The sequence below is a fragment of the Diabrotica undecimpunctata genome, chromosome 7 (genome assembly GCF_040954645.1).
Source record: "Diabrotica undecimpunctata isolate CICGRU chromosome 7, icDiaUnde3, whole genome shotgun sequence".
NCBI classification, from domain to species: Eukaryota; Metazoa; Arthropoda; class Insecta; order Coleoptera; family Chrysomelidae; genus Diabrotica; species Diabrotica undecimpunctata.
This window is the reverse complement of record NC_092809.1, coordinates 85,312,771-85,337,472: the sequence shown is the minus strand read 5'-3', so window position 1 is coordinate 85,337,472 and position 24,702 is coordinate 85,312,771. Positions and strand designations below refer to the sequence as shown.

The 24,702-nt window shown below is 30.6% G+C and overlaps 1 protein-coding gene across 5 annotated transcripts in view; it reads right to left on the bottom strand.

The window, feature by feature from the left end:
• Positions 1-18,250, bottom strand: part of LOC140445546 (importin-4-like) — a 550,550-nt gene extending 532,300 nt beyond the window's left edge. For 3 of the 5 annotated variants that reach the window (XM_072537643.1, XM_072537647.1, XM_072537644.1), the window contains exons 1-2: positions 18,030-18,250; positions 17,757-17,929 (exon numbers count right to left, since the gene is read on the bottom strand). In XM_072537643.1, the coding sequence (XP_072393744.1) occupies positions 17,757-17,929; positions 18,030-18,083 (227 nt within the window). In that variant the 5' untranslated portion in view covers positions 18,084-18,250. Of the gene's footprint in view, positions 1-17,756; positions 17,949-18,029 lie in introns of all 5 variants that reach the window. The other 2 variants (XM_072537646.1, XM_072537645.1) reach the window with 2 other exon arrangements.
• Between the last annotated feature and the right edge of the window lie 6,452 nt (positions 18,251-24,702).

Genomic DNA, 24,702 nt, shown 5'->3' with positions numbered 1-24,702 from the left:
AATTTTGGATTACGGATGTGTGTTATACGGATCAGCAAGCAAAACACATTTACTAAAAATAGATCGTATTCAGTTTAAAAGTTTGAGATTAACTTTGGGTGCTATGAAATCAACACCATGCCCCCTGTTACTTGCTGAAAGTAATGAAATGCAATTAGAATATCGTAGAAATTTATTAGCAACAAAATATGTATTAAAATTAAGGGCTAGAACAAGTGGCCTACTAAGTATGCTGTATGAATTATCCATTCAAAATCTAGTAAACAGTTATTGGAGAATAAAAAATTCACCACCATTAGCAGATGCCTTTCTGGAAACCAATGATTTACCGGTTACACTTTCAACAAATTATATTAAACCATCTTATAAATTAGAATTTAATACAATCTTCAAAAAATTAAATATTATATTTCCGAAACATTCAGATTCACATCAAATAAATAACAAGCTGTTAAACTCCATATTGAGTGACTATACTAATAAAGCTATAATTCACACAGATGGCTCTAAACTGAACGATGGGAAAGTAGGGTCTGCAGTGTATATTCCTTCCAAAAACAAATCACTTAAAATAAAGCTTCCTCCACATTGCTCTATTTACACTGCAGAAGCGGTAGCTATTGGGAAAGCTCTGGATTGGCTAGAGCACGTAAATTTGCAAGATGCTGTGATCATCTCAGACTCTAAGTCAATTCTTAGTGGACTTAATAATACTGAGTTAAACCATAAAACATGTGAGCTGATATGTGACATTAAACAAAAAATGAGAAACAAAGATATAACATTTATTTGGGCAAAAAGTCACTCCGGGATAAAAGGTAATGAAATAGTAGACGAGCTCGCTAAGGATTCTACTCATTCAGGTATACAAGAACATATTTACACAGTATCAGACCTAATCAATTTTTATACTAAAAAAATAAATTTTAACTGGCAAGACAGATGGAAAATATTGGCGAATACTTCAAATAATCATTATTACAAGATCCATCCTACGTTACCATCCCTAACAGAATTACCACACATATTCCATTATAATATATCCAAACGATCAGCAGCAACTATTACAAGATTAAAAACTAGTCACGGTGCTGTTCCTGCTCACCTGGCTAGATTAAACATTATAGAATCAGGAAAGTGTTTATGCGATAATATTTCCCAGTGTAATGTTAACCACATCCTGTTTGGATGTATTAAAAATAAAGCACTCTCATCTACGTTTTATGAAAACCTAGTTAAAAGTAATGTGCAACTTCCAGTAAACATAACCCACCTACTGTCATTGAATCAGAAATCTATATACGAACTCATATGTAACCACTTATATGCATCCGGATATATAATATAAATTTAGTACAATCAAGTTTTTAATTGATAAACATAACATAAATCATTTAAAAATCTGTGACAAAAGGACTGGTTTCCATGCCAAACACACTATCATCATCATTTAGTTTAGAATTAATAATAATAATATGTATGTGTATTACAATGTATGTTTTAAATCTTATGAAGAAGTTGACAGTCTTTAAGATAAGAAATTATTCTTTGGGTATCTGTATTTTCTTCTAGGGCAGTTGGGTATGCTACATTTCGTTCACTGTTTAGGACACACATATTTAGGACACTGTATTAAAAAATGTTTTAACGTTAGAACACGGTTGGACACTTCACAAACTGGTTTATTTTTGCGCTGTAGTAAATAGCCATGAGTAAGTCGTGTATGGCCGATACGGAGACGGGTAAGTATCACATGCTCTCTTCTGTCTTTTATTTTTGGTTTCCAAAGATGTGGATGTTTGTTGACTTCATAAAGCCTTGATGGAGTGTTGTTCCAAGTTTGTTGCCATTTTTGAATTATTTTTTGTTTTAAGTATAAGTTTATAGTTTAAATCGTTTTGTACCAATATGTTACTTTCTTCGGACATCAGGTTAGTTGGTGCGTTTTTAGCTAGTTTATCTACAACTTCGTTATACTCCATTCCACGAATATACGAGACTGTTTTAAATTCGGTTTAAGGTATCGATTTAACTGGTCCAATGTGCTGAATTGTACAATAGTAAATTCTCCCCATTTTTAAAATACTGTTATGGCAAATATAAACCTTAGATTTAAATATCAAGTCATGATATAAATATAGAGTTGATAGTTTATAGAACAGTAGTTGTAATTTAGATTTTGAAGTATATAATTACTATCATTGAGTTTAGTATTGTATACAAGTTGGTTTTTAAATTAAGTGATTTAAACGAAGTGTAACAATACCTAAGTGATTAAATAGTGTAATTTATTTAGTCGAATATTCAATTAGTATTAAAAACATCAAAAAACTTACTTATTCTCTTATTCTCTAATTTTCTTTCTTTTCGCACATTTTACATATTGTCTCACGGATTTCAAATTTGCAATCTTCGGAAAGATCGATAGTCTTTGGTTGTCGGCGAGATTTATATTGTGCGACATTTTGTTCACTTTGTCCACTTTTTTTTGCTTTTTGCAAAACCGACTTTAGTTTTGTTTCACTAATACAGAGTGTATCACACACACGTTTATGTACGGACTGAACTGGTCGCAAAGGGACCCGTTGGTTTTCTCAGCAGTAAAATAAGAAAGCACATTAAATTTAAAGTTGTCTACATCTAAAACACTAATACTCTAAACTCTTTCTTAACGAACACCTCTCTTCACCGGACACCTCTATACGGACGGTTTTTAAAACTAAAATCAGTCGGCGATATATGAAATTGTATGTAAATTTTCGTTATATTTTAATATCTGTAACAACTCGGTACTTTAACTATCAATAGCCGATATCTTATACCCGTTACTTTCGGAACTTTTAAGAGTACATCCACTCAAAGCAAACAAATATTTAAAACTAACAAAGTGAAATATTAGATTCTTTTTCTGGTTCCTGAACCATCGTTCTGCCAATTTCTTTTCATTTATATTAAAAATAGTATATTTCTTTTTATTACAGTTGTAGTACCTAATAAAGTAATAAAATAGTGTAATATCAAAGAAACCCGGCACGCCTCTTTGGTGTTTACATTTCACCGAAAACCAACCCAAATGTCTGATGAACACATTTGCGTAAAAATTTTTGTTATTTTCGGATTAAATTTCACAATAAATTTTGTATCTGAACATCTATTAACTGAAATAATTTTAGTTTATTTGTCATACTAAGAGTAGATCCTTTTTATTGGAATAATAATTAGACCAATTTACTTTCATACTTCTACTTGCACAGTAAAATATTCGTTGTCGAAATAATCCAAAACAGTCGTATATTCGTGGAATAACCTTTACCTTCAATTCTGACATGAGAAGGTACCCATAAAAAATGAACTTGGATTTTCTTATTTGAAATGTTTTTATGTTCTTTTTTACTAAGAAGTAGAAGGGAGTTGTCACAGTATAATTATTGAGTCAGTGAGGATAATGAATTTAGAGAATCTGTGATTATTATACATATTTCTTGGTTTTTGTTTTGTATTAACGATAGTGCTTTTAGAATTGCGAATAATTCAGCCGAAAAGATGGTTGTAATTGACGACAATTGGAAACTAACTGAGATGTCTTCCGAATAAATTTCTGGCCCAACTCTGTCTTCATTTTTTGATGCATCGGTGTATACGCTGTAGGTATTGCCATATCTGTTTAATAGTGTACGAAACTTTTGTTTAATGACGGTTGACGATATCTCTGGTTTCTTAGGTTTGTTTGATGTCGATAGCCGGAATAGATATTGTCCATGGCGCAGGGTTGTGGATTGAGGAGGTATCATAAGTTTTTGGAAATTGAAAATTTAATTTGGATAAGTATGATCGTATACGAAAGTAAAAAGGATGATCAATTTGATGTGTTTGTTAAAATTTATTTGTAAATCGATCAGCAAAAACCATATGCACAACTGGATTATTTCGGTTTGATGACACTGCTGCTGCATATGTTAGGCTTAGTGGAAAATATGAATTTTGCTATAACGAAATATAAACAAACCATGAAAATTTGATGATTTGAAGGAAGAAAATGTCAAATTAGGCTAGAGCAATAACTGAAACAAAAGAATCAAGTGGGAATAATGTCAGTCATCATATATTTACTCTAAAAATAACTAACAAAACATAGACATTAAATGAGAAGTAAAAATTAAAAGAATAATATGTCACTAAAAGACTTGATTTGTAACGATTATCAAAATTTAATAAAAGTCATAAATGCCATCCGATTAATAACAACATTAAATCGTCATCAATCAAAAATGTGAAGAACAATTGGACAACACATAGTTTGGATTTAGAGGTGGATTGGGAACAAAATAGGAATTGTGCGCAATGGTGGTACTATTATAAAAATGTAGAGATTATAATGAAAACGTATTCATATCTAATATAGATTTTCAAAAGTATTTGACATAGTTCAACCTGGTAAGCCCATACATGCATTAAAACACATACACCTATACAGCGTTCCACGTTAAGAAAATAACATTAGGCTTATGGAGATCAGTGTTGCCAAAACTCTCAGACATGCGGTTTACTAGATTGTCGATATATTTTTCGAATTTCCATTTTCAATTAACGTTTAACTGTAAGGTCAGAATAACAACTAAAGAACCACAAAACCTTATTATCATTATGTAGTCTCAGAGAACGACATAAAATCGCTGACATACGTACACCGTATTATTTTAAGTTGCAATTAGTAATTAGATATATGCATTCCAAGCGGTCCGTTTATTTGCTTTTAAATATTTAATAGCCGGCAAAGTGCATGATTTAACTAAGCAATATTTTCTACTGATTTCTATGATTCATGGTATATGATATTCTTACCGAAAAACAAATAAACTATCGTTACTATAATTAAAATAAGATAAAATAAAATTATCTTTTGTAAATACTATTTATTTAATTAAAATCATTTTCCCTACTTTTCATCTCTTGTTTCGAATGGGCACTTTTGGTCAATTACGTTAAAAACCATTAATTTAATTCATGTCTGTGAAAACGAAAATACGAATTATACAACCCTGAATCGCGCTTGTGTTCATCGTTGCATCGCTGCGCTTCTATCGTCCATAAGAAATACATGGCCCTATCTCCGCAATGTTATTTTCTTAACGTGAAACGCTCTATAGATACCAAGATATTAATTTAATAAAAAATCTGCTAAAATCAAACAGCAGTCATGCGGGTGAAAGATAGAGAGACAAATCAAGCAGAAATTCAAAAAGGAGTCAGCCAGAGATGTGCGTTGTCACCACAATTATTTAATGTGTACTCCCAACTAATATTTTAGGAGACACTATGGGAAAGAAGTAAGCAATGGAGTGAGCATCATTAATAACATAAAATTTGCATACTAAATCCCAATTATGACAGAAAATATAGAGGATTTACAAATTCTTATAGAAATCATTAACAGATAAAGCAAAAAGATAGGACTAAACTAAACATAAAAGTCAATGTTTACAAATAAGAAATTGAGTATGGTTATTAGATTGAGATCGTCGAATGTTATGTATGGTCGCAACTGCTATATGGGGTAGAAGCTTGGACCCTGACAGCCAAATCTGTAAAAAAATTAAAGGCATTCGAAATGTGGCTATATAGGCGTATTCTTAAAATTCCTTGGACTGTAAAAGTCTCAAACGAAGAAGTGTTAAGACGAATTGTCTATCTGGACATCGTATCTGGGCTACAGTTCGAAACGATAAATACTCTCTTCTACGCGTCATCATGCAAGGAAGAGTAGAGGGAAGAAAAGTCTTGGGAAGAAAGACAAAATCTGGCAGAGAAATATCAGAGATTGGACTAACTTCAGTGTTGAAGAAATATTATATCTAAAAAATCTAAAAGAATATCTAATATATCTATACCGGATCCTGTAAAATTTTAAATACATTAAATTAAATCTCTCGTAAATTATAAAGCCTATTCTTAGATTAAAATAACAAACTTCTTAGTATTATGATATGTAGTATTGTGATAATGTGTAGGTGTCAGTATTCTTTTAAAAGAGATTTATAGGTTGGTATACAAATTTCACGGTTATGTGTCATACGGTTTCATCTTTCATACAAACATTAAAAACCTTAAAAAGTTTCATTTTACATACAATTAGCACGTTGGCACTGGAAATGACCTATAAATATGCATTGTTAAAAATTGTATACATTTATATAGATTATTATATATTATATAGATTTTCCTTTGTCGTCTTCTGATTATGTATCTCAAGTCGTTCTTAATTAAGCACATGTTGTCCACAAGGTACCTCTCTCATTTTTTAATCACTACTTTTTTTACCTTTTGCCATAGTTTTCCTCATTTTCTTTATTCATATCGATTTCACTCATAACGAATATTGGGTAGTTTATTGTTTCATGACTTTCTCCTTATATGTCCGTATCATACAAGTTGTCTAGTTATTATAGCGTATATAATGTCGTATGTTAATTCCATTTTATTTAACAACAAAATACTAAAAACTTTGTTTTCAAAACTTACACCAAATTAATTGTATCTTATCACTACAGCTGTTTCGGCAGAGTGCCTTTCTCAAGTCTCAAGTTTCTCGAATCCGTCAATCATCTATTGTATTTCTTATCATGATTTTGAAGCAGATGTGCTCCATTAGTCCATTTTTGTTGCTTTTTGTCACTGTTTTTTTTTTTATTGTCATTATTACGTAGCGCTACAACACTGGGTGGGTCTTCGCTAACTACAACTTTTTTCCAAGTTGATCGATTTTCCACGAATCTTCAATGAAATGTTAATTTTCTAAGATATGATTGGATGTTTTCTCTACATTGTATACTGAGACACCCAAGTGGCATTCTTCTGCGCTAAGTTTCTTCCATACCAATTTTACAAGTTTGACATCTTGGCGGCTATGCATGTGTCCGATCTACCTTAAGCGAGTTATTTTCCTGAACAATATCGTTATAAGAGCTTTCTTTATTCAGTATATGTTTTTATTCTATACGGATTTGTAGTGATATAATAATGAGGTTAAAAAATTTTAGAAGAATTTTGCTCTGTATTTCTTTAGTGACATTATTATTAACCGTGATTATTGATCTAAGATATTTAAAGTATTTAAAGTGTGAGTTTCTTATTAGAGTTATAAGATCTATTGGGCCGTTAATGGATTACATCTTAACTAGACGTTATTTCTATTTTAGTAAGCTGTTCATTAATTTTTTGACTATTGGAATCGAGAATCTGTATTTTATTCGACTGTTTTATAACACAGAGTTTCTTGGAGCATATTTTCATCTTTGGTTTCCCGTATCATTATTACAAGGATTTTGCTGGATATCGACATAGTGAACCCGGTGGTATGTACATGATGTTTTCATAACCAACGTTCAAAAATTTTTCTTACTCTAAATTTATGATTATTTTACTAGGAAATATAGTGTTGTTTAACAATAATAAAGTTCAAGCCACAATTACTATATGCATTAACCCGGTAATGATAATTCTGCTCCCCGATACCAGGTAGCAGTCCCGAAAACATTAAAACTGCTACACTCATGCTTCTCATTATCCAAAAATTAGCCAGTCCAGAACTATACGCCTTATTATGGTACTGATATTGCTGCTGCTCCTTATAAGTGAATAGAATATGCAAGGAAGGTTTTGACAATTTAATAGGATTTTGTCTGTTAGAATATTATTTCTCCGAGTAAGTGAAGAATATCTATTTGCTATCCGGATTTAATCCATAAATTAAATAATAGATTGCTATAAAATAATGCTAGTAGCAGCAAAAAAAAGCGGTCTAATAGTCACTAATGAGAATATCAAATAAATGTTCTTTAACATACAAAAGAGAGGATCGAGAGTAAGGCATAACGGAACAATAAAGCCATATAATTTTGAAAGATTGCAGCGTCTTAGATGTCGTAGGTAATGTTGTTACATAAAAAATAAAAGAGAATATTCAGGTAGCTAACTGATGTATATGTATATATAACCCTCTTTTAAATCCAGAAGTCTAATTCGAATCTCTAAAATCAGGATATATAAAATAGTGATCAAACCAGTGCTAATGTGTGGATACGTGACGAGAACGTATTAATTAGACCAGGATTGCTAGAAAAGCCATCAGAGGTATTTTCCGACTTACAGAGATCTGAGTACTAACCAATACCGAACAGAGCTAATTCCAAGATTAAACACATATATAAAGATAGCAGCGTCGTACAAGAAACTAAATCTAAATGCTAAAGTTACGCTGGCTTTATCCAAAGACTCTATAATAACTGCATTGCCAAGTTAAATTGGGAGGATGCCCCAAGAGAAAAAAATGCCTTTAGGACTTCCACAAATGAAGGGGAGGTAACATATGGTCAGATTTAGGAAAAATGAGACTATCTACCGACCCATTATATTTATCAACACCTGCTATCCTACCTACAATCAATACTTATCTGTTGTGGACTATCAAATCAATTACATGTAATCAAACGAACTAGGCTTTAAAAAAATTATCCTAGGAAAGGCACTTCAGAAATATTAACATAAATTTTAAAAATGTCATTTACCTGGCTGTATTTTCAATAGGAATGAGAAGACAAAAAGAAGAAAAGGCAATAGAATATTGTTCCGTTCTGACTATACGATGACGATGATCTTTATATAACATAGAGGGAGATAGAGAGAAGAATGTCTATGTTTAATCTAGAACCAGCTGGTTTTCTCCCTTTCGAATTGGGTATGTATATGTATTACCATAGATAATAAAAGCAAGAGGACTATAATTATGAAACGAAAAGATTACGAAGTGAAAAGATTATATAAATCCCTTATATTTACACAGACTGTTTTACAAAAGGTGAACGAATAAGCATAAAAACACAGCTGTTTTAAAAACTTAATATTATTAGACGAATTTAGGATCAATTTAACTCAAAATATGATACGACAGGGAAAAAGGCAATGACTTTTACAGCTGATGGCCACATAAATATCAATGTAACCCAAGTATGATAATTTTGCAACAGCAAATTTAAAATGTTTTATTTGATTTCGTTGATTTTAAGTGAAACATTTTTCGTGCACTTTGTTAAAGATGTTTGAGGACCGGAGAGAGTTTCTTATGAGATCCATATCATTAGCATATGCCAGGAGTGCTTTGGCCGTTAATGGATTACATCTTAAATAGGCGTTATTTCTATTTTAGTAAGCTGTTTATTGATTTTTTGACTATTTAAATCAAGAATCTGTAGTTTATTCGACTAAACAGAGTATTGAATAAAACAGAGTTTCTTGGTGCATATTTTTATTTCTGGATTTTTGTTTGCCGTATCATTATGACAACGATTTTGCTGGATATCGACATAGGGAACCTGGTGGTACGTACATGATGTTTTCATAACCAACGTTCGAAAATTTGTCTTACTGTAAAGTCATGATGATTTCACTAGAAAATATAGTGTTGTTTAATAATAATAAAGTTCAAGCAACAATTACTATATGCATTAACTTGGTACTGATATCTCTGCTCTCGGCTAACAGATGGCAGTCCCGAAAACATTAAAACTCATGCTTCCCATTATCCAACGATTAGCCAGTCCAGTACTATACGCCTTATTATGGTACTGATATTGATGCTGCCCCTCATGAGTGAATAGAATATGCAAGGAAGGTTTTGGCAATTTAATAGGATTTTGTGTGTTAGAATATTATTTTTCCGAAAAAGTGAAGAATATTAATTTGCTATCCGGATTTAATCCATAAATTAAATATTAGGATGCTATAAAATAATGCTATTAGCAGCAAAAAACGGTCTAATAGTCACTAATAAAAAAATAATCGGTCTAATAGTCAGTAATAAAGCATATAAATGTTCTTTAACATACAAAAGAGATGACGTAGAGAAGGGCATAACGTAACAATAAACCCATATAATTTTAAAGGATTGAAACGTTTTAGCTATCGTAGATAACTTTGTAACATAAGAAATAAAAGGGAATATTCAGGTAGTTAACTGATGTATACATAACTCTTATAATACTTTTAAATTCATAAGTCTAATACGACTCTCTTAAATCAGGATATATAAAACAGTGATTAAACCAGTGCTAATGTGTGGATATGTGACGAGAACGCTGACAAAACAATGTACGTGAAACTCAGGTATTAATTAGATCAGGATTGCTATAAAAGCCATCAGAAGTATTTTCCGACTTACAAAGGTCCGCGTACTAACCAATACCGAACGGAACTAATGCCAAGGTCAAACACATATATAAAGATAGCAATGTCGTACAAGAAACTCAATCTCAACTCCAACGTTATATCCAAAGGCTCTCTCAATAACTGCATTACCAAGTTAAATTGGGAGGATGCCACGAGACGATGTCTACGAATGAAGGGTGGAGGTAACATATGATCAGATTTAGGAATAATGAGACTACCTACCGACCCATCATATTTATCAACACGTGCTATTCTACGTACAATCAATACTTCTCTGTTGGGGGCTATCAAATCAATTACTTGTAATCAAACGAACTAGGCTTAAAAAAATTATCCCAGGAAAGGCACTTCAGAAATATTGACATAAATTTTTAAAACGTCATTTACGTGGCTGAGTTTACAATAGAAATGAGAAGACAAAAAGAAGAAAAGGCAATAGAATCTTGCTGTGTTTTGACTATGCGATGACGATGATCTTTATATAACATAGAGGGAGATAGAGAGAAGAATGTCTATGTTTAATCTAGAACCCGCTGGTTTTCTCCCTTTCGAATTGGGTATGTATATGTATTACCATAGATAATAAAAGCAAGAGGACTATAATTATGAAACTTTATCTTAAAAGTAAAATCAATAAACAAAATATATATACAAAAAGATTATATAAGTAAATCCCTAATATTTACACAGACTGCTTTACAAAAGGTGAACGAATGAGCATAAAAACACAACTGTTTTAAAAACATAATATTATTAGACGAATTGTGGATTCATTTCATGCAAACTAAACCGGTTTAGTTAACATACTACAAAATAAATCAGAAGACTATGCTAAAATATGATACGGCAAAAAAAAGCAATGACTTTTACAGCTGATTGTCGTATACATATCAATGTAACGCAAATATGCCGATTTGGTCACAGCATATGAATATTGTCTCGTAATTTTATATGGACGGCGTAATGCATCACTTGACCAAGCGCCAAAAATTGATTTTGAGATATTTGACTTTAAAGTTTTCACTCTATTAAAATTCACTATATGTTAAAATTGTCGTAATTTTTTGTTTTCGAATACAGTTTTTTATGTTTCTTATAAGTGCGAAATAGTAACTTAGCCAATAAACAAAATAAACAAAAAAAAAAAATAAAAAGTCTTTCGGTCGACTTACGATTTTCGCCACATTGTGTAATTGTGTTATACATCAATAGACCAAGCGATATGGAGGTCGTTTGGTCTAGTGATGAGTAACTAAAATATCACTTTTAGTGAATGATTGGTAGGCCACAAGATATTATTTCTTTTTGGGTATGACAAAAATAGTCGTTGTTTTTGAATATTTTATATTACTTTTTTAGTTTACGTTTTTTATGTTTCTTATAAGTGCGAAATAGTAACTTAGCCAATAAACAAAATAAACAAAAAAAAAAAAAAATAAAAAGTCTTTCGGTCGACTTACGATTTTCGCCACATTGTGTAATTGTGTTATACATCAATAGACCAAGCGATATGGAGCTCGTTTGGTCTAGTGATGAGTAACTAAAATATCACTTTTAGTGAATGATTGGTAGGCCACAAGATATTATTTCTTTTTGGGTATGACAAAAATAGTCGTTGTTTTTGAATATTTTATATTACTTAAGAAATTAATCAAAAATATAAAATCTTTTAATGTCGTCTTCTATTGTATTGTTTCTGAAAAGAGAGCAATACAAAGGTTTTGCATCATTTGGTATTAGGTGCGTTAAAGATCTTAAGTCGTTAAGCTTAGGCACAGAAAGTGGCTTGCCTGTGGGCCAAAGAGGAATCAAGTGGTTACTTACGGATTGCATTGCAACAGGCCGTCCTTTTTAAAAATCCTTGTAAAGATTTACTTCAACTTCACTAGTGTTAAGTTTTCATACAAATAATCAGTGGTATATCCTGTAACGATTGGGGTTTATAGAAAATAATTTATAAGTTATATACTACATAATATTAGATATAAAAAAGTATTTGATTATTTTAAATAAGTTATATACTAGAGAATTTTATAAAAATATATTTATGTGAGGGCATTTTAAGAAATTAGCATATAATAATTGTAAAAAGTTGTATTTTAGTAATTATAATGTGGTAGATATATGTAAGTGAGCCATGTGCCTAGGCAACCAAAAATACTCTCGAATTGACAGATAGAAATTAATCATAATACGAATATAAAGTGGGGTTATAATAATATATTGTTTGAATTGTGTATTTTATTAAATTAGAGTGTTAGTTACTAATTTGAATGTTTATTCTGATCTGAAAAGCCTAAATGTCAACAAAATTATCAATGGAACATTAACGAATTCTCCAGAGTGCAGAGTGTGACTATTGTTTACAGTCGAACATTCTGGAATAATGATTATGTCGGTGGATGGAACAGATATTTTTTCGAGAACATCGATATCGAAGAAATAGAACAAATTGGAACATGGTTTCTTACCAGATGGTTCTGGAATATCCAAAAGGATATAAATACCCGTGATTTGGATTCAAGATGGCAGTTTTGGAAGTTTTTAGTCAGAAGTCAAGCAGTTTATTATGAAAGTTAGTAGATTAGTTAGTGAAGTCAAATTTTTCACAGTTTTAGTAAGTCAGTCAAGCAGTTTAATAAGAAATATGAAAGTTAGTTGGAGATAGTCCAATTGTTTAATATAGTGAGTTAAATGAAGATTAAAAATTATGCATATATTTAATGCACATTTATAGTTATACACAAATAATTATTGAAGATTATAAAAGTATATTAGAAGAATATTGGATGGACATTGCAAGGAATTAAAATTATATTATGATTGGAGATTAGTATAAATCAACTTATAATAATTGGATATTGGTATATTGAAAAGAAGAATGAATATAAATGGTGTTTGCTGGTGGTGTATAAATGCTGGTGAAGAAAACTATATCTTAAATTGGTAGAAGCTGATAATTGGAAAAAGTAATTTCACAAAAACAAGGATAACCGAGGTACGAAGACATTCAGTGGTGATTAGAATCTATATAGTGGAAAACAGTTCATTTAGGCATTCAGTGACAGAAAGGTACAAAATTTTGTTAATATAATTTAGTTAATGTCATAACAATTTCAATTTTGAAGATAGTTTGTTTAAATTTTACATTGTCTATAGAATTTAATTAGTTTTGTAAGAGTATCAATTTAAAGATAGTTTATTTTAAATTTACATTGGCTAGGTTAGATATATATGTGTGTTTCATAATAGTTATAATAAAGATAATTTAAAAAAGTACTTACAAACTAATTCTTTGAGAACCGCGATAAAAACCCTATATATTATTAAAAATACTCATTGCTCATCATTCAAACAAAAAACACATCATAACAATCCTTTCTTATTTAAATTTCTCTTGTTTTAAACCAGCCTTACTGTTTTCTATGTCTGACTTACGGTTTGTAATCATAGTTTCTAACTTCTTTGTTCCAACGAATTCTTCTTTTTTTCATTCTGTGAACTACTAGTGGGTTCTTTTTACGGGATTTTTTCATCACTTTTATTTAATCATCAACGATATATAAACGTTGTTGAAATTTTAGGGCATTTTCAAAATCTCTAAAATCACTACCATTGGGTAAAAGCTGACTAGGAAGGAAATAGCGTAATGTAATTTTTTCAATGGTAGGATGAGTTTCCAAAATCGTTTTCAGAATCAAAACTATTTTGATGTTGCGGTTTTGGTCGCCACAAGAGTCTGACCACAAAATTACATGTGCTGCAGAACTAACATTTTCTTCAATATGTTTCTTAAGACAAATGCCTACGTCCTGGGCTCCCCGACCAGCTTCACCTTCTATCCAAATATAACAATGACCTTTGTTATCCTTGTCGCTATGGATACCAAGATTGTAAATACATAATTGACGCTTATAATATACAATATTTATTAGAATTCTCGGAAGGGGAAGAGTGTTTCTTTAAATCAAAACAAAAGGTTTCCACTTCTGGTTGATAGTTGCTTATCTGCATGTCCAGCTTTCTTTTTTTTAACTTGCTTAATTGTTCGTTATCTGCGCAATTTTTAATTTCTAATTCGAAACAATCACATCTACTACAAGTAACTTTTTTCAACTTTTTTCTTTGAAGATCAAATCGTGTTAAAAACATTTTTTTGTAAAACGAAAATTTAACAAGGTTTGTCTGCTTCTACAATATACAATTTATACATTTTACTTAATGTTATGTCTTTTGTTAGGTATTCTCTTTCTGTGTTAGCTCTTCTGTAATGTGACTATTATAGAAAAATTTAAGCAATAACTGCCACTACTTCTTAACCTAAACGCCTCAACAAGTTGCCAACGTCACCATTGTTAACAACGTTTATGTACATACATTGCCAAATATTCGATTTACAATCATTAAAACGCTCGCAAGAGGCGCTTAAAAAGAAAGGCACTTAATCTTTTTAAATATATCTGGTTATCCGTTACTAACAGGTTAATGGGATTTATTACGTAGATAGTTTATGCTTTTTTCCACCTTCTTCTTTAAGTTCCATCTTCTATCAAAGGTTGGAAATCACCATGGCTATACGGACTCTGTTGACTGCCGCTCTAAAAAGTTCTGCACTACTGCTTTCAAACCATTCCCTTAAGTTTTTAAGCCAGGATATTTTTCGTCTCTACCTATTCTAATTATGTGTATAAATATTAAGAGTATATCTAGAGATAAAGACACTCCACTTTACATATGCGCTTAACAAAATGCAGGAAGCACATAGATGGCCAATCCTATGGTATTTGGTATTAAGCTGATCGCTGAAAATTACATATTAAATGCAGGCAAAGAAGCAAAGAAAAACTTATAATGAGAGAAAACAAAACTAGTCAGCTGAGAGAACCTTTCAACGATGTTGAGCTTGGCTCCGCTATCCACGTATATAATGAACAATATTACGGCTCCTGGCTGAGGATCTGAGCACAAAACTAACTCTAAAATTTGAACCAAAAATACAACAATGGCTAATATCCAAAGTCTTTAGACAAGCAAAGCAAAGACAAAGTTGTTGCCTTGCTTAAACCTGGCAAACACTCCCAACGACCACAAAAGCTATCGGCCAATATATCTATTTATTTTGTCAGCTATACAAAATACTTCTGCACATGATCCTTAATATAAACCGATAATAGAAGAAAAACTCAAATTAAAAGACAAAAGTGGCTATATATGACAGGTTAAATCATATATGTCACAAATACTAAATTTTGCCCAACACAGCGAAGAGAAGTACGAAAAATATCAGGTATGAGGAGTGGTATTTGTTAATCTAAATGCCGCTTACGACACCTTAAATTATAGGGTATTTCTCCAAAATCTATGTAATATCCCCTGAGGTAATAAACTCACTTGTATTATCCGCGTATGCCTACACAACAGAAGATTTTTCGTATCACTCAATGGTAAGAATAGCAGATGGAGAACGTAGAATAACAGTCTCCTTTGGGGTACTCTAATGGCACCTATTCTGTATAACATTTACACAACCCATACCAGTAAATACTAGGACTTTTATTATGTAGACGATATTTTTGCAGATTATCTATTGTTGCACAGCCAAAAACTTTTGTTGGTGAAGTGGAGAAAAATCTAAATCATACCTTAAATACAACAAAAATAGATTATAAATCAATTTTAAGCCAAACCCCGAAAAAAGTCAGGTGTGCTCCTTCAATGTCCCTAACAGAGACACTTTCACAAATCTGAATATCAATCCTTAAACTCTGGACTTGCTATAAATAGCTTGAAGATAGTTTCTATCACACTTTGTCATTCATAGTACTTTGTTTAAAATCAAATGCCAAACTAGAACCAGAAAATAATATTCTCTGCAAACTTGTCAGCTAAAAATGGGAAGCACATCCTTCCATCCTTAAAACGTAGACGCTTGAACTCTATGCTTCTGCTGCCTAATATACCTTGATAGTATAAGTGACACCAACACATACTTAACACGTAGATTTAGTTATAAATTAGTCAGCCAAATTCAGCAAATATTAAGACTCACATCCATACATAAGCTCTACAATATCGTAGCTATCAATCCACCTAATATCCGAAGTAGCTAGAGAGCAAAAGAAACAAAGTACAGATTTGTAACACTCACTCCACGAATATCAGCCCATTTTATGACTAAAATCAAGGAAAAAATGGCTATATCAACAAATCTGCAAGATATACAAACAAAAATAAGCTGCTCCACGCCATCTGATCCCTCGAAAGGAACTTCCTTATGGTAGTTATCTTTCTTAAATCTGCCAGGAGGACTCTGGTCTGCAAACACCGGTTAACTTGTGTGCATGTGGGGTGGTACAAGACTTATCACACTTTCTTAGTAAATTTTACCATTCGAATCGCTCTTTTCTGAAGGGACAAGGTTTATTTATGTGAACTGAACATGAAAAGTACAGTCAGTAAGCTATTACTTATAAAGATCATTGCAAATTTGACACTAACTCCACTTATATTGATTACATATTACCCCTAAATAGGAGATAAAACATTCAGAAATATATAATATTGGTGAAGTTGTATAATTCATGTTAGATAAATTAATCATTCTTCCCTTTTTTGTGCACTACTACCCATTTTAACAAAAAAATATCTATTTCAGCACTTAAATATTTATTTTGAGATAACCTTCTATCCAGAATTATATGTAGTACACAGATAAAAAAATAAAATAATAAAATAGAAGAAATAAAATAATAAAAAAGCTGTATATAAAATATCATGAAACAATGGATGAAATAAAAGAAGTTCTTATTAACCGGATTCTTAAATAAAACGTATAAAGACATACTCACTTTAACAAAATACATTAGAAAATTTTCGCATATGAAAAAATACATCCAACTTGGTAATGGAATCCTTTTGTATCTATAAATCTATTTTTAGAAAAGCACGTACCTACCAAAAACAGGTATTTGGTAGTACACATATCTGTTACATACTGTAATGCGTATGAATGATAACAAAAGTAAGGAGTCCATATGAACCGTTTAGAATATACGCTGGAAATAAACGGCTTAATCCCATAGTTGCCAAAACTATACTTAAACCGATATACTTATGGTTCCAATATACACAGAAAAAAATCTGAACGACCCCTATAATATATACACGTGAACTAAGCGATATACATTCATGATACAGGGGTACTTAGGGACTCCACAAAATTTTTAAAAATTGTGAAACTATACATGTTGACGAATCGACAGAGCCAATATTATGGAATGGTCAAGTGAGCTCCGTATATCGGTGGCCACTTGACCATGGAGCTCACTTGAACCTGAATTTTAACATGGGCGGAGTCCACTTTATGCCTTAGATATATATATATATATATATATATATATATATATATATATATATATATATATATATATATATATATATATATATATATATATATATATATATATATATATATATATATATATATATATATACATATATATGTATATATATATACATATTGTTTTTAAAAATACCTTTTTCTTATGTCAACATTAATTCTACTCCAATATCTCTTTTTCCCGAATTTTCTTCTAAGGAGAACGGCCGCTGTTTGCCGTATTTGTGGATGTGTGGAGGTAACTAAGACATCGCATATTGCGAAAACAGCCTCTGGTTTTTTAAAAGCTTCCTTAAGTTCTTTAGTGCCCTAAAACGAAGAAACTTCGCTAAACTTTCCGGTATTACAAACAAGGCTCAGCACGTGCAATGTGAGGTTATAAACATAAATATAATTACTAGACACTTACCTCATGAATAGTTTTGCTATTAGATACTAGTAATTTTCCTAATATTTCTTCCATTGTGTAAAATAAATATTCTAGATCTAACAAGCCAAAACCTTCTTCAGAATTGAAGGGTTTTATTATTTGTCTTTTAATAAATGACTTTATTAACTAAAAACTTCAACCAAAGAACTAAGAACAAAGATTATACGATTTACGACATAGAATAGAATAGATAAAATTAAAATTACACCTTAGCTAGATTGGTAACAGGGATAGCCAAGGTCAAATCACGTTTGGATTTGGCGCCCGTTCGTTTGATGGCGCTGCTAGTCTCATTCCTGCGCGGTGGGAGTGTGCTGTGTTGTGGTCAAGTCAAAGTTGAGTCAGAGAACAACCCAACACATTCTAGGGTTGAGTTTAGTTAGACTAGATCAGTGTTCCCAAACCTACCGATAAATCGGTAGATCTACCGATTTCGACGTATTTCTACCGATCTACCGACACAGGCTTAAATTTTACCGATTTTTATATTCAGATAGAAATTTTTACTTATTCTTAAATTTGAGAAGAAATATGTAAGAGACAAAACAATTTTTTTTCCGATACGTGTAATTTGCATTGAGCATTTTTGTGTATTCACGAAAACGTGTGAAAACATTCAAAAATTTATTCTTAAATGATACCTAAGCGGTACTTACAAAGTACACGATGTCATAAAAGCTAATAATGCAATAAATGAATCCAAATCCATTGTGATCCCGACCGCTTGGTTCTGGGAATTTGTCAAGTTAGGAACGGAACAACGCATAGTTAATCTAAGCTTCCGAGTGCACCTCACATAAAAACTCGGTAGTTTGTTTGTTGAATAATATTTCCTTGTAAAAAGGTTTTATACTTGAGTTTTCGTTTCTCGGATAAGTATTCGATTCCTAGTCACAGACTCATTTAAAGATTTAAATTTCAGTCAGTTGAGGTTTGTGAAGTCGTAACTCGTAACGTCGTGTTATTGTATTAGTAGCGTAATTTTTTATTGTACGCGTAACAATAATTTAATAGTTATGTCGTCAAGTTCTGAAAGTGATTCAAACCTAGGTGAAACAAGTAGCAGGTGTCTATTACAATATTTCATTTAGTTTGAGATCATATTATATGGTTTAAAATAAACATGACAAATAAAGTTTTTTAAGTCCTCTTTTTTTCTCTCGTCTACTTAGTAGAATCCAGACCTTAATATTTATGTAGTATATGTACCCAATATTCGCGATTGAAACTGAATGTAGAGGGCAGCTCGATTGCAGTGTCATGGCCGAATGACTAGATTCAGATTAGAGTGGTCTGTGGATTAGACAAATATACGGCGCCATATTTGTATTTGTTTTATTTTTTATAATTTATTTTATAATGGACCGTGGAAGTGATGACGTAGATTTTATTGACATATGTCAGTTTCACTTTCCAAACAAACCTTGTTTAGTTTGGATAATTTGTATTTTTCGTTATTTTTTCATTTTTTTTACAGAATCTTTCCGCTTTTTGCAATATCTAAGTATTCTAATAGTTACTACAACAATTTTACAAGGTTGTGTAAATAATAAAGCATGTTGTTTAATAAAAATAGCAATAAAATACATTTATCAATAAAGTAAGGTTAGAATGTCTTTAATTTAAAATTTTAAACTATATTTCATAGAAATAGAACACTGAATTATGATGGTATTATCGTAAAAAACACTATACTTAAAAGAAAAAGCAGCAGAGGAAGCAAAATGTTAACTTTATAGAAATTAAAAAGTCTTGAGATTGGACATTTCAACTTTTGTTTGGAAAGTAACTTCTGTTTGGACAGTTGTGACGTCATATTCCACTGTCCATTTAAAATTTTTTATATAAATAGTGCAAAATCGTACAATTTTCGACGATTTTTTATTATGGAATCGAACACATTACATGGAATAACAATGTAGAGACGAAGAACTGAACAAAAAAGATGTGTTCCAGATTGCATGGATACTACTGGCAAGCAATACCGTTTTTTAAGTCCAGGACATTATATTATGGATATGTTTGATAAATGGGTGAGTGCTGTTAAGAGCCCTAATTAGAGAATGCTGCAAGAGAAACTATTTATAACAATTTTCGTGTATATGCTAGTCATAGCGGTATTACGAGAACAATCGTTCCGAGTTTGTTTTTACCAGGACCAGGTAAGAACTATTATACCACTGACCTATATTTTTATTCACATTATATGTGACCTTTTACTTATAAAATTAGTTTATAAATTTAACCTAAAATTATATATTATAAAATCAGTCTTACTTAGCTTAGTATTTGAATTATTTGTAGGTGATGGTTCAACAACTATCTTGAAAAGCATCACCTTAGAGAGGGTTCGGCATAAATTTCTACAGGTGTGCGCCTTTCAAAGTTGGATTAGATTAGCAGACCATGACTACACAATCATGGAGAGGTCTATGAGCTTGCCTGTTTTAAGTGTGAGGAGGGATCTGTCCCTCTCTTGTGAGTGAGATTGGTCTTAGAGTACCATACTACCATGGTTTGCCTCATCTATGTACTTTTAATGTTCCATTTTGTAGAACAACCTATGGTGCTAATAGCCCACTGAATAGATACCTATCTTTGTTAAACAACCTAAATGTAAATGTATTTAATATGTCTCTCAGTAAATATATAAATATTAGTAGAAGAGTTACTGGTACCATAGAGTTTGGAAACTTAACTGTGTAAAATACTTCATGTTTTTATTGTAACTAGGTAATACTTTACATATTTTTTTATTTTTGTTATGTTATTTTTCCATCTTTATTGTGCTGGATTTTAGAATCATAGAACTAACTGTTTGGTTTATAGGTTTTAAAATTTAATTACTATATATATATATATATATATATATATATATATATATATATATATATATATATATATATATATATATATATATATATATATATATATATTGTGACGATTAGGGTTTATAGAAAATAATTTATAAGTTATATACTACATAATATTAGATATTTGGTTGTTTTAAATAAGTTATATACTAGAGAATTTAATAAAAATATATTTATGTGAGGGCATTTTTAATAAATTAGCATAATAATTGTAAAAAGTTGTATTTTAATATTGTAAATATATATAAGTGAGCCATGTGCTTAGGCAACCAAAAATACTCTCGGAGATTGACAGATATTTATACTCTGAAGTGACGTTTAAAAATATTTACGAATATAAAGTGGGTTATAATAATATATTGTTTGAAATGTGTATTTTATTAAATTAGAATGTTAAGTTACTAATTTAATTATATATTCTGATCTGAAAAGCCTAAATGTAAACAAAATTATTAATAGAAAAGAATGGAATTCTCTGGATCTCCGGAGATGGCCATGTTTGCGAAATGGTTTGTTCCAGAAAATTCATACAAGTATGAAATAGAACAAATTGGAACATGATCTCTTACGAGATGGTTCTAGAATGTCCAAAAGATATAAATACCCGTGATTTGGATTCAAGATGGCAGTTTTTGAAAGTTTTTAGTCAGAAAAGTTGTAGATAGTGCAGTCAGAAGAGTTTTTGGCAGTTTTTAAGTTTTTAGTCAGAAGTCAAGCAGTTTATTATGAAAGTTAATTAGAGTCAGTGAATCAAGTACAAATAGTTCAATAGTTTAATATAGTGAGTTAAATGAAGATTAAAAATTATGCATATAATTTAATGCACATTTATAATTATACACAAATAATTATTGAAGATAAAAAAAGGTATATTGGAAGAAATTAAATTATATTATGGTTGGAGATTAGTATAAATCAACTTATAATAATTGGATATTGGTATATTGAAAAGAAGAATAAATATAAATGCTGTTTGCTGGTTTGGTTGGTGGTGTATAAATGCTGGTGAAGAAAACTATATCTCAAATTGGTAGAAGCTGATAATTGAAAAAAGTAATTTCACAAAAAACAAGGATAACTGAAGTACGAAGACATTCAGTGGTGATTAGAATCTATATACTTAGTGGAAAACAGTTCATTTAGGCATTCAGTGAAGGAAAGGTACAAAATTTTGTTAATATAATTTAGTTAGTGTCATAACAATTTCAATTTTGAAGATAGTTTGTTTAAATTTTAGATTGTCTATAGAATTCAATTAGTTTTATAAGAATATCAGTTTAAAGATAGTTTATTTTAAATTTACATTGACTAGGTTAGATATATATGTGTGTTTCATAATAGTTATAATAAAGATAATTTAAAAAAGTACTTACAAGCTAATTCTTTGAGAACCGCGATAAAAACCCTATATATTATATGATTAAAAATACTCATTGCTCATAATTCAAACAAAAAACACATCATAACAATATATATATATATATATATATATATATATATATATATATATATATATATATATATACATGTGTTTGTGTACATAATATATTTTTATTTCACATTATTTAATTTTATTATCTTAAAATACTGTACTTAACCACTATTTTTTATATTGTAAGTTGTAACATTTAATAGGCTTGTCCCGTATATTAGCCTGTATTCACCCAGACAGCGGTAAGGCGTTCAGAGTTATGAATAAATAAATTTGAATGTGTCAACAGGGATCTTTCCTATTCTGTTGATGATAAGGATGGGATGACTGATCTTAAGATGACATACTGGTGAAAAAATCTGTTGATTGTAATTGTGTTTGTCATTTCAGGCATAAAAACATTATTATCCTCTGTCGTTTGGAGTTTATACTAAGTAAATAAAGTTACTATATTAGGTTTTAGCAAAGCTTACACTTTCTGTGAAAACTTTAAGCATACCTTAGGAATAAATGATTTACCTTATCCATTGTTCTTTTTTTTTGTTCATTTTTTCTATTCGCTATCATTCGGTTATTCCTCAATCTTGGGTTTTCTTTTTGCAAGAAGCAATATTTTGCTAATCTAATCAAAATCATAATTTTGTTGATAACCAGAATATTTTTCTTATATATGTATATATATATATATATATATATATATATATATATATATATATATATATATATATATATAAAAAGAATAAAAGTATTATCATATAAATATATAACATATAGTATGAGTAAAAATATTATACAAATGTATATAAACTTCTTTCTAGAACTAAATCATTTAATTGTTCTGTTTCCAACTTAGCAGGGTCCTTGAGTTCTGTCTTTCTGTGAGTAGAACGCCAGACTGTAAGAGTTTTCACTGACCACTGATAGTGTGTGTATGGGTTATTCATGTATTCATTAGGATGAAAGTACTACAAAAAACTCAGAATGTCTGATGGCTGTCTGTTGCTTATTAGGCTTTAATTTGACATTAGAATTACAAAAACATTATTTAAATACTGACAAGTTCTTGTCACAACATTTAGAACACTAAATTGTACTACATTCACCCGTCCCTATTTTTGAACAAAATATTGCAACTATCTTGGTTTATTTTTAGCTCCAGCTGATTTACAGCTAGAATGAAAATCTGAATTTTCCAATCTTGGTTCATCATTATCATTAGGTTTTTGAACAGGTAAATTTTCTGTCCCATCTGGTATTGATTTAGTAGTGGAATTCTCTAGTGTGTTATTTGGACCTTCATCATTATCTTGATTCAATAATATAACAATTCAATTCAACAGTAAACTTCGTATATAGTGCAGATCACCTGGTAAAGCAGTTTTCCATTAAGTGAATTCTAAATTTTGGTTTTCAATGCTAGATTCACCAATTTCCATATAACTCATTGTATTTTTCGACTTAACCATTTCCTTCATGATTATATGGTGTTGTTCTACTTGAATATATTCCTTTAGAGTGTAGATAATTAATAAATTCTTGTGAAGTAAAGCTAGTTCTCCTTGTTAGATTTGATATATACCGTCATTCTATATAAACCAAATAGTGATTTAATCTGTAATTGGTTAGAATTGCTTTTCTACCAGATAATGTCTGCATTTTTTTTAATACAGAATCTGTGAAGGTATGTGTGAAAAAAGCAATTGGTTTTCCAGATTGATTGCTTCGCTTATGTAATCGTAGATTAATTTTTTAAAAGCATGTACTTATCTTTATCTTCTAGGGATTTACCTTTAGATTCATTGCTTTCTAAAAAAATCTTGAATGTTATATACCAATGTTTGAATTCTTTGGTGGAAGTTTGACAGTTTGGATCAGCCTCTAGTTTATCTGGTCTAAAGTACTTCCCCATTGTAAATTTATGCGAATAAAATTGTAGTAAAATGTCTTTTGCAGAATTAGACTTTTATTCACATAAAACTTGATAAGAATGACAAAACAATTATTTAAATACTGACCAGTTCTTGTTACAACATTAAGAAAACTAAATTATACTACACGTGGCTTGTATTATTATTTCTTGTAACACATAACAACAAGAAAACCCAAAAAGTATACGAAAAATATTTATTATCGTATAGGATAAGGATTTTTCTTGTTATTTTAGGATTATATCGATTTTCCTTTACTTTAAAATGAGTTCACAATCCTAGGTAATATTATTAAACTTTTGAATTTAGCGCCATGTATATATAGTTATATAGGGCCTGCGTAGCGCAAGCGGTAGGATGCTTGCCTCGCATGCCGGTGGTCCGGAGTTCGAATCCTACCGCCGGCAAGAATAACTAGA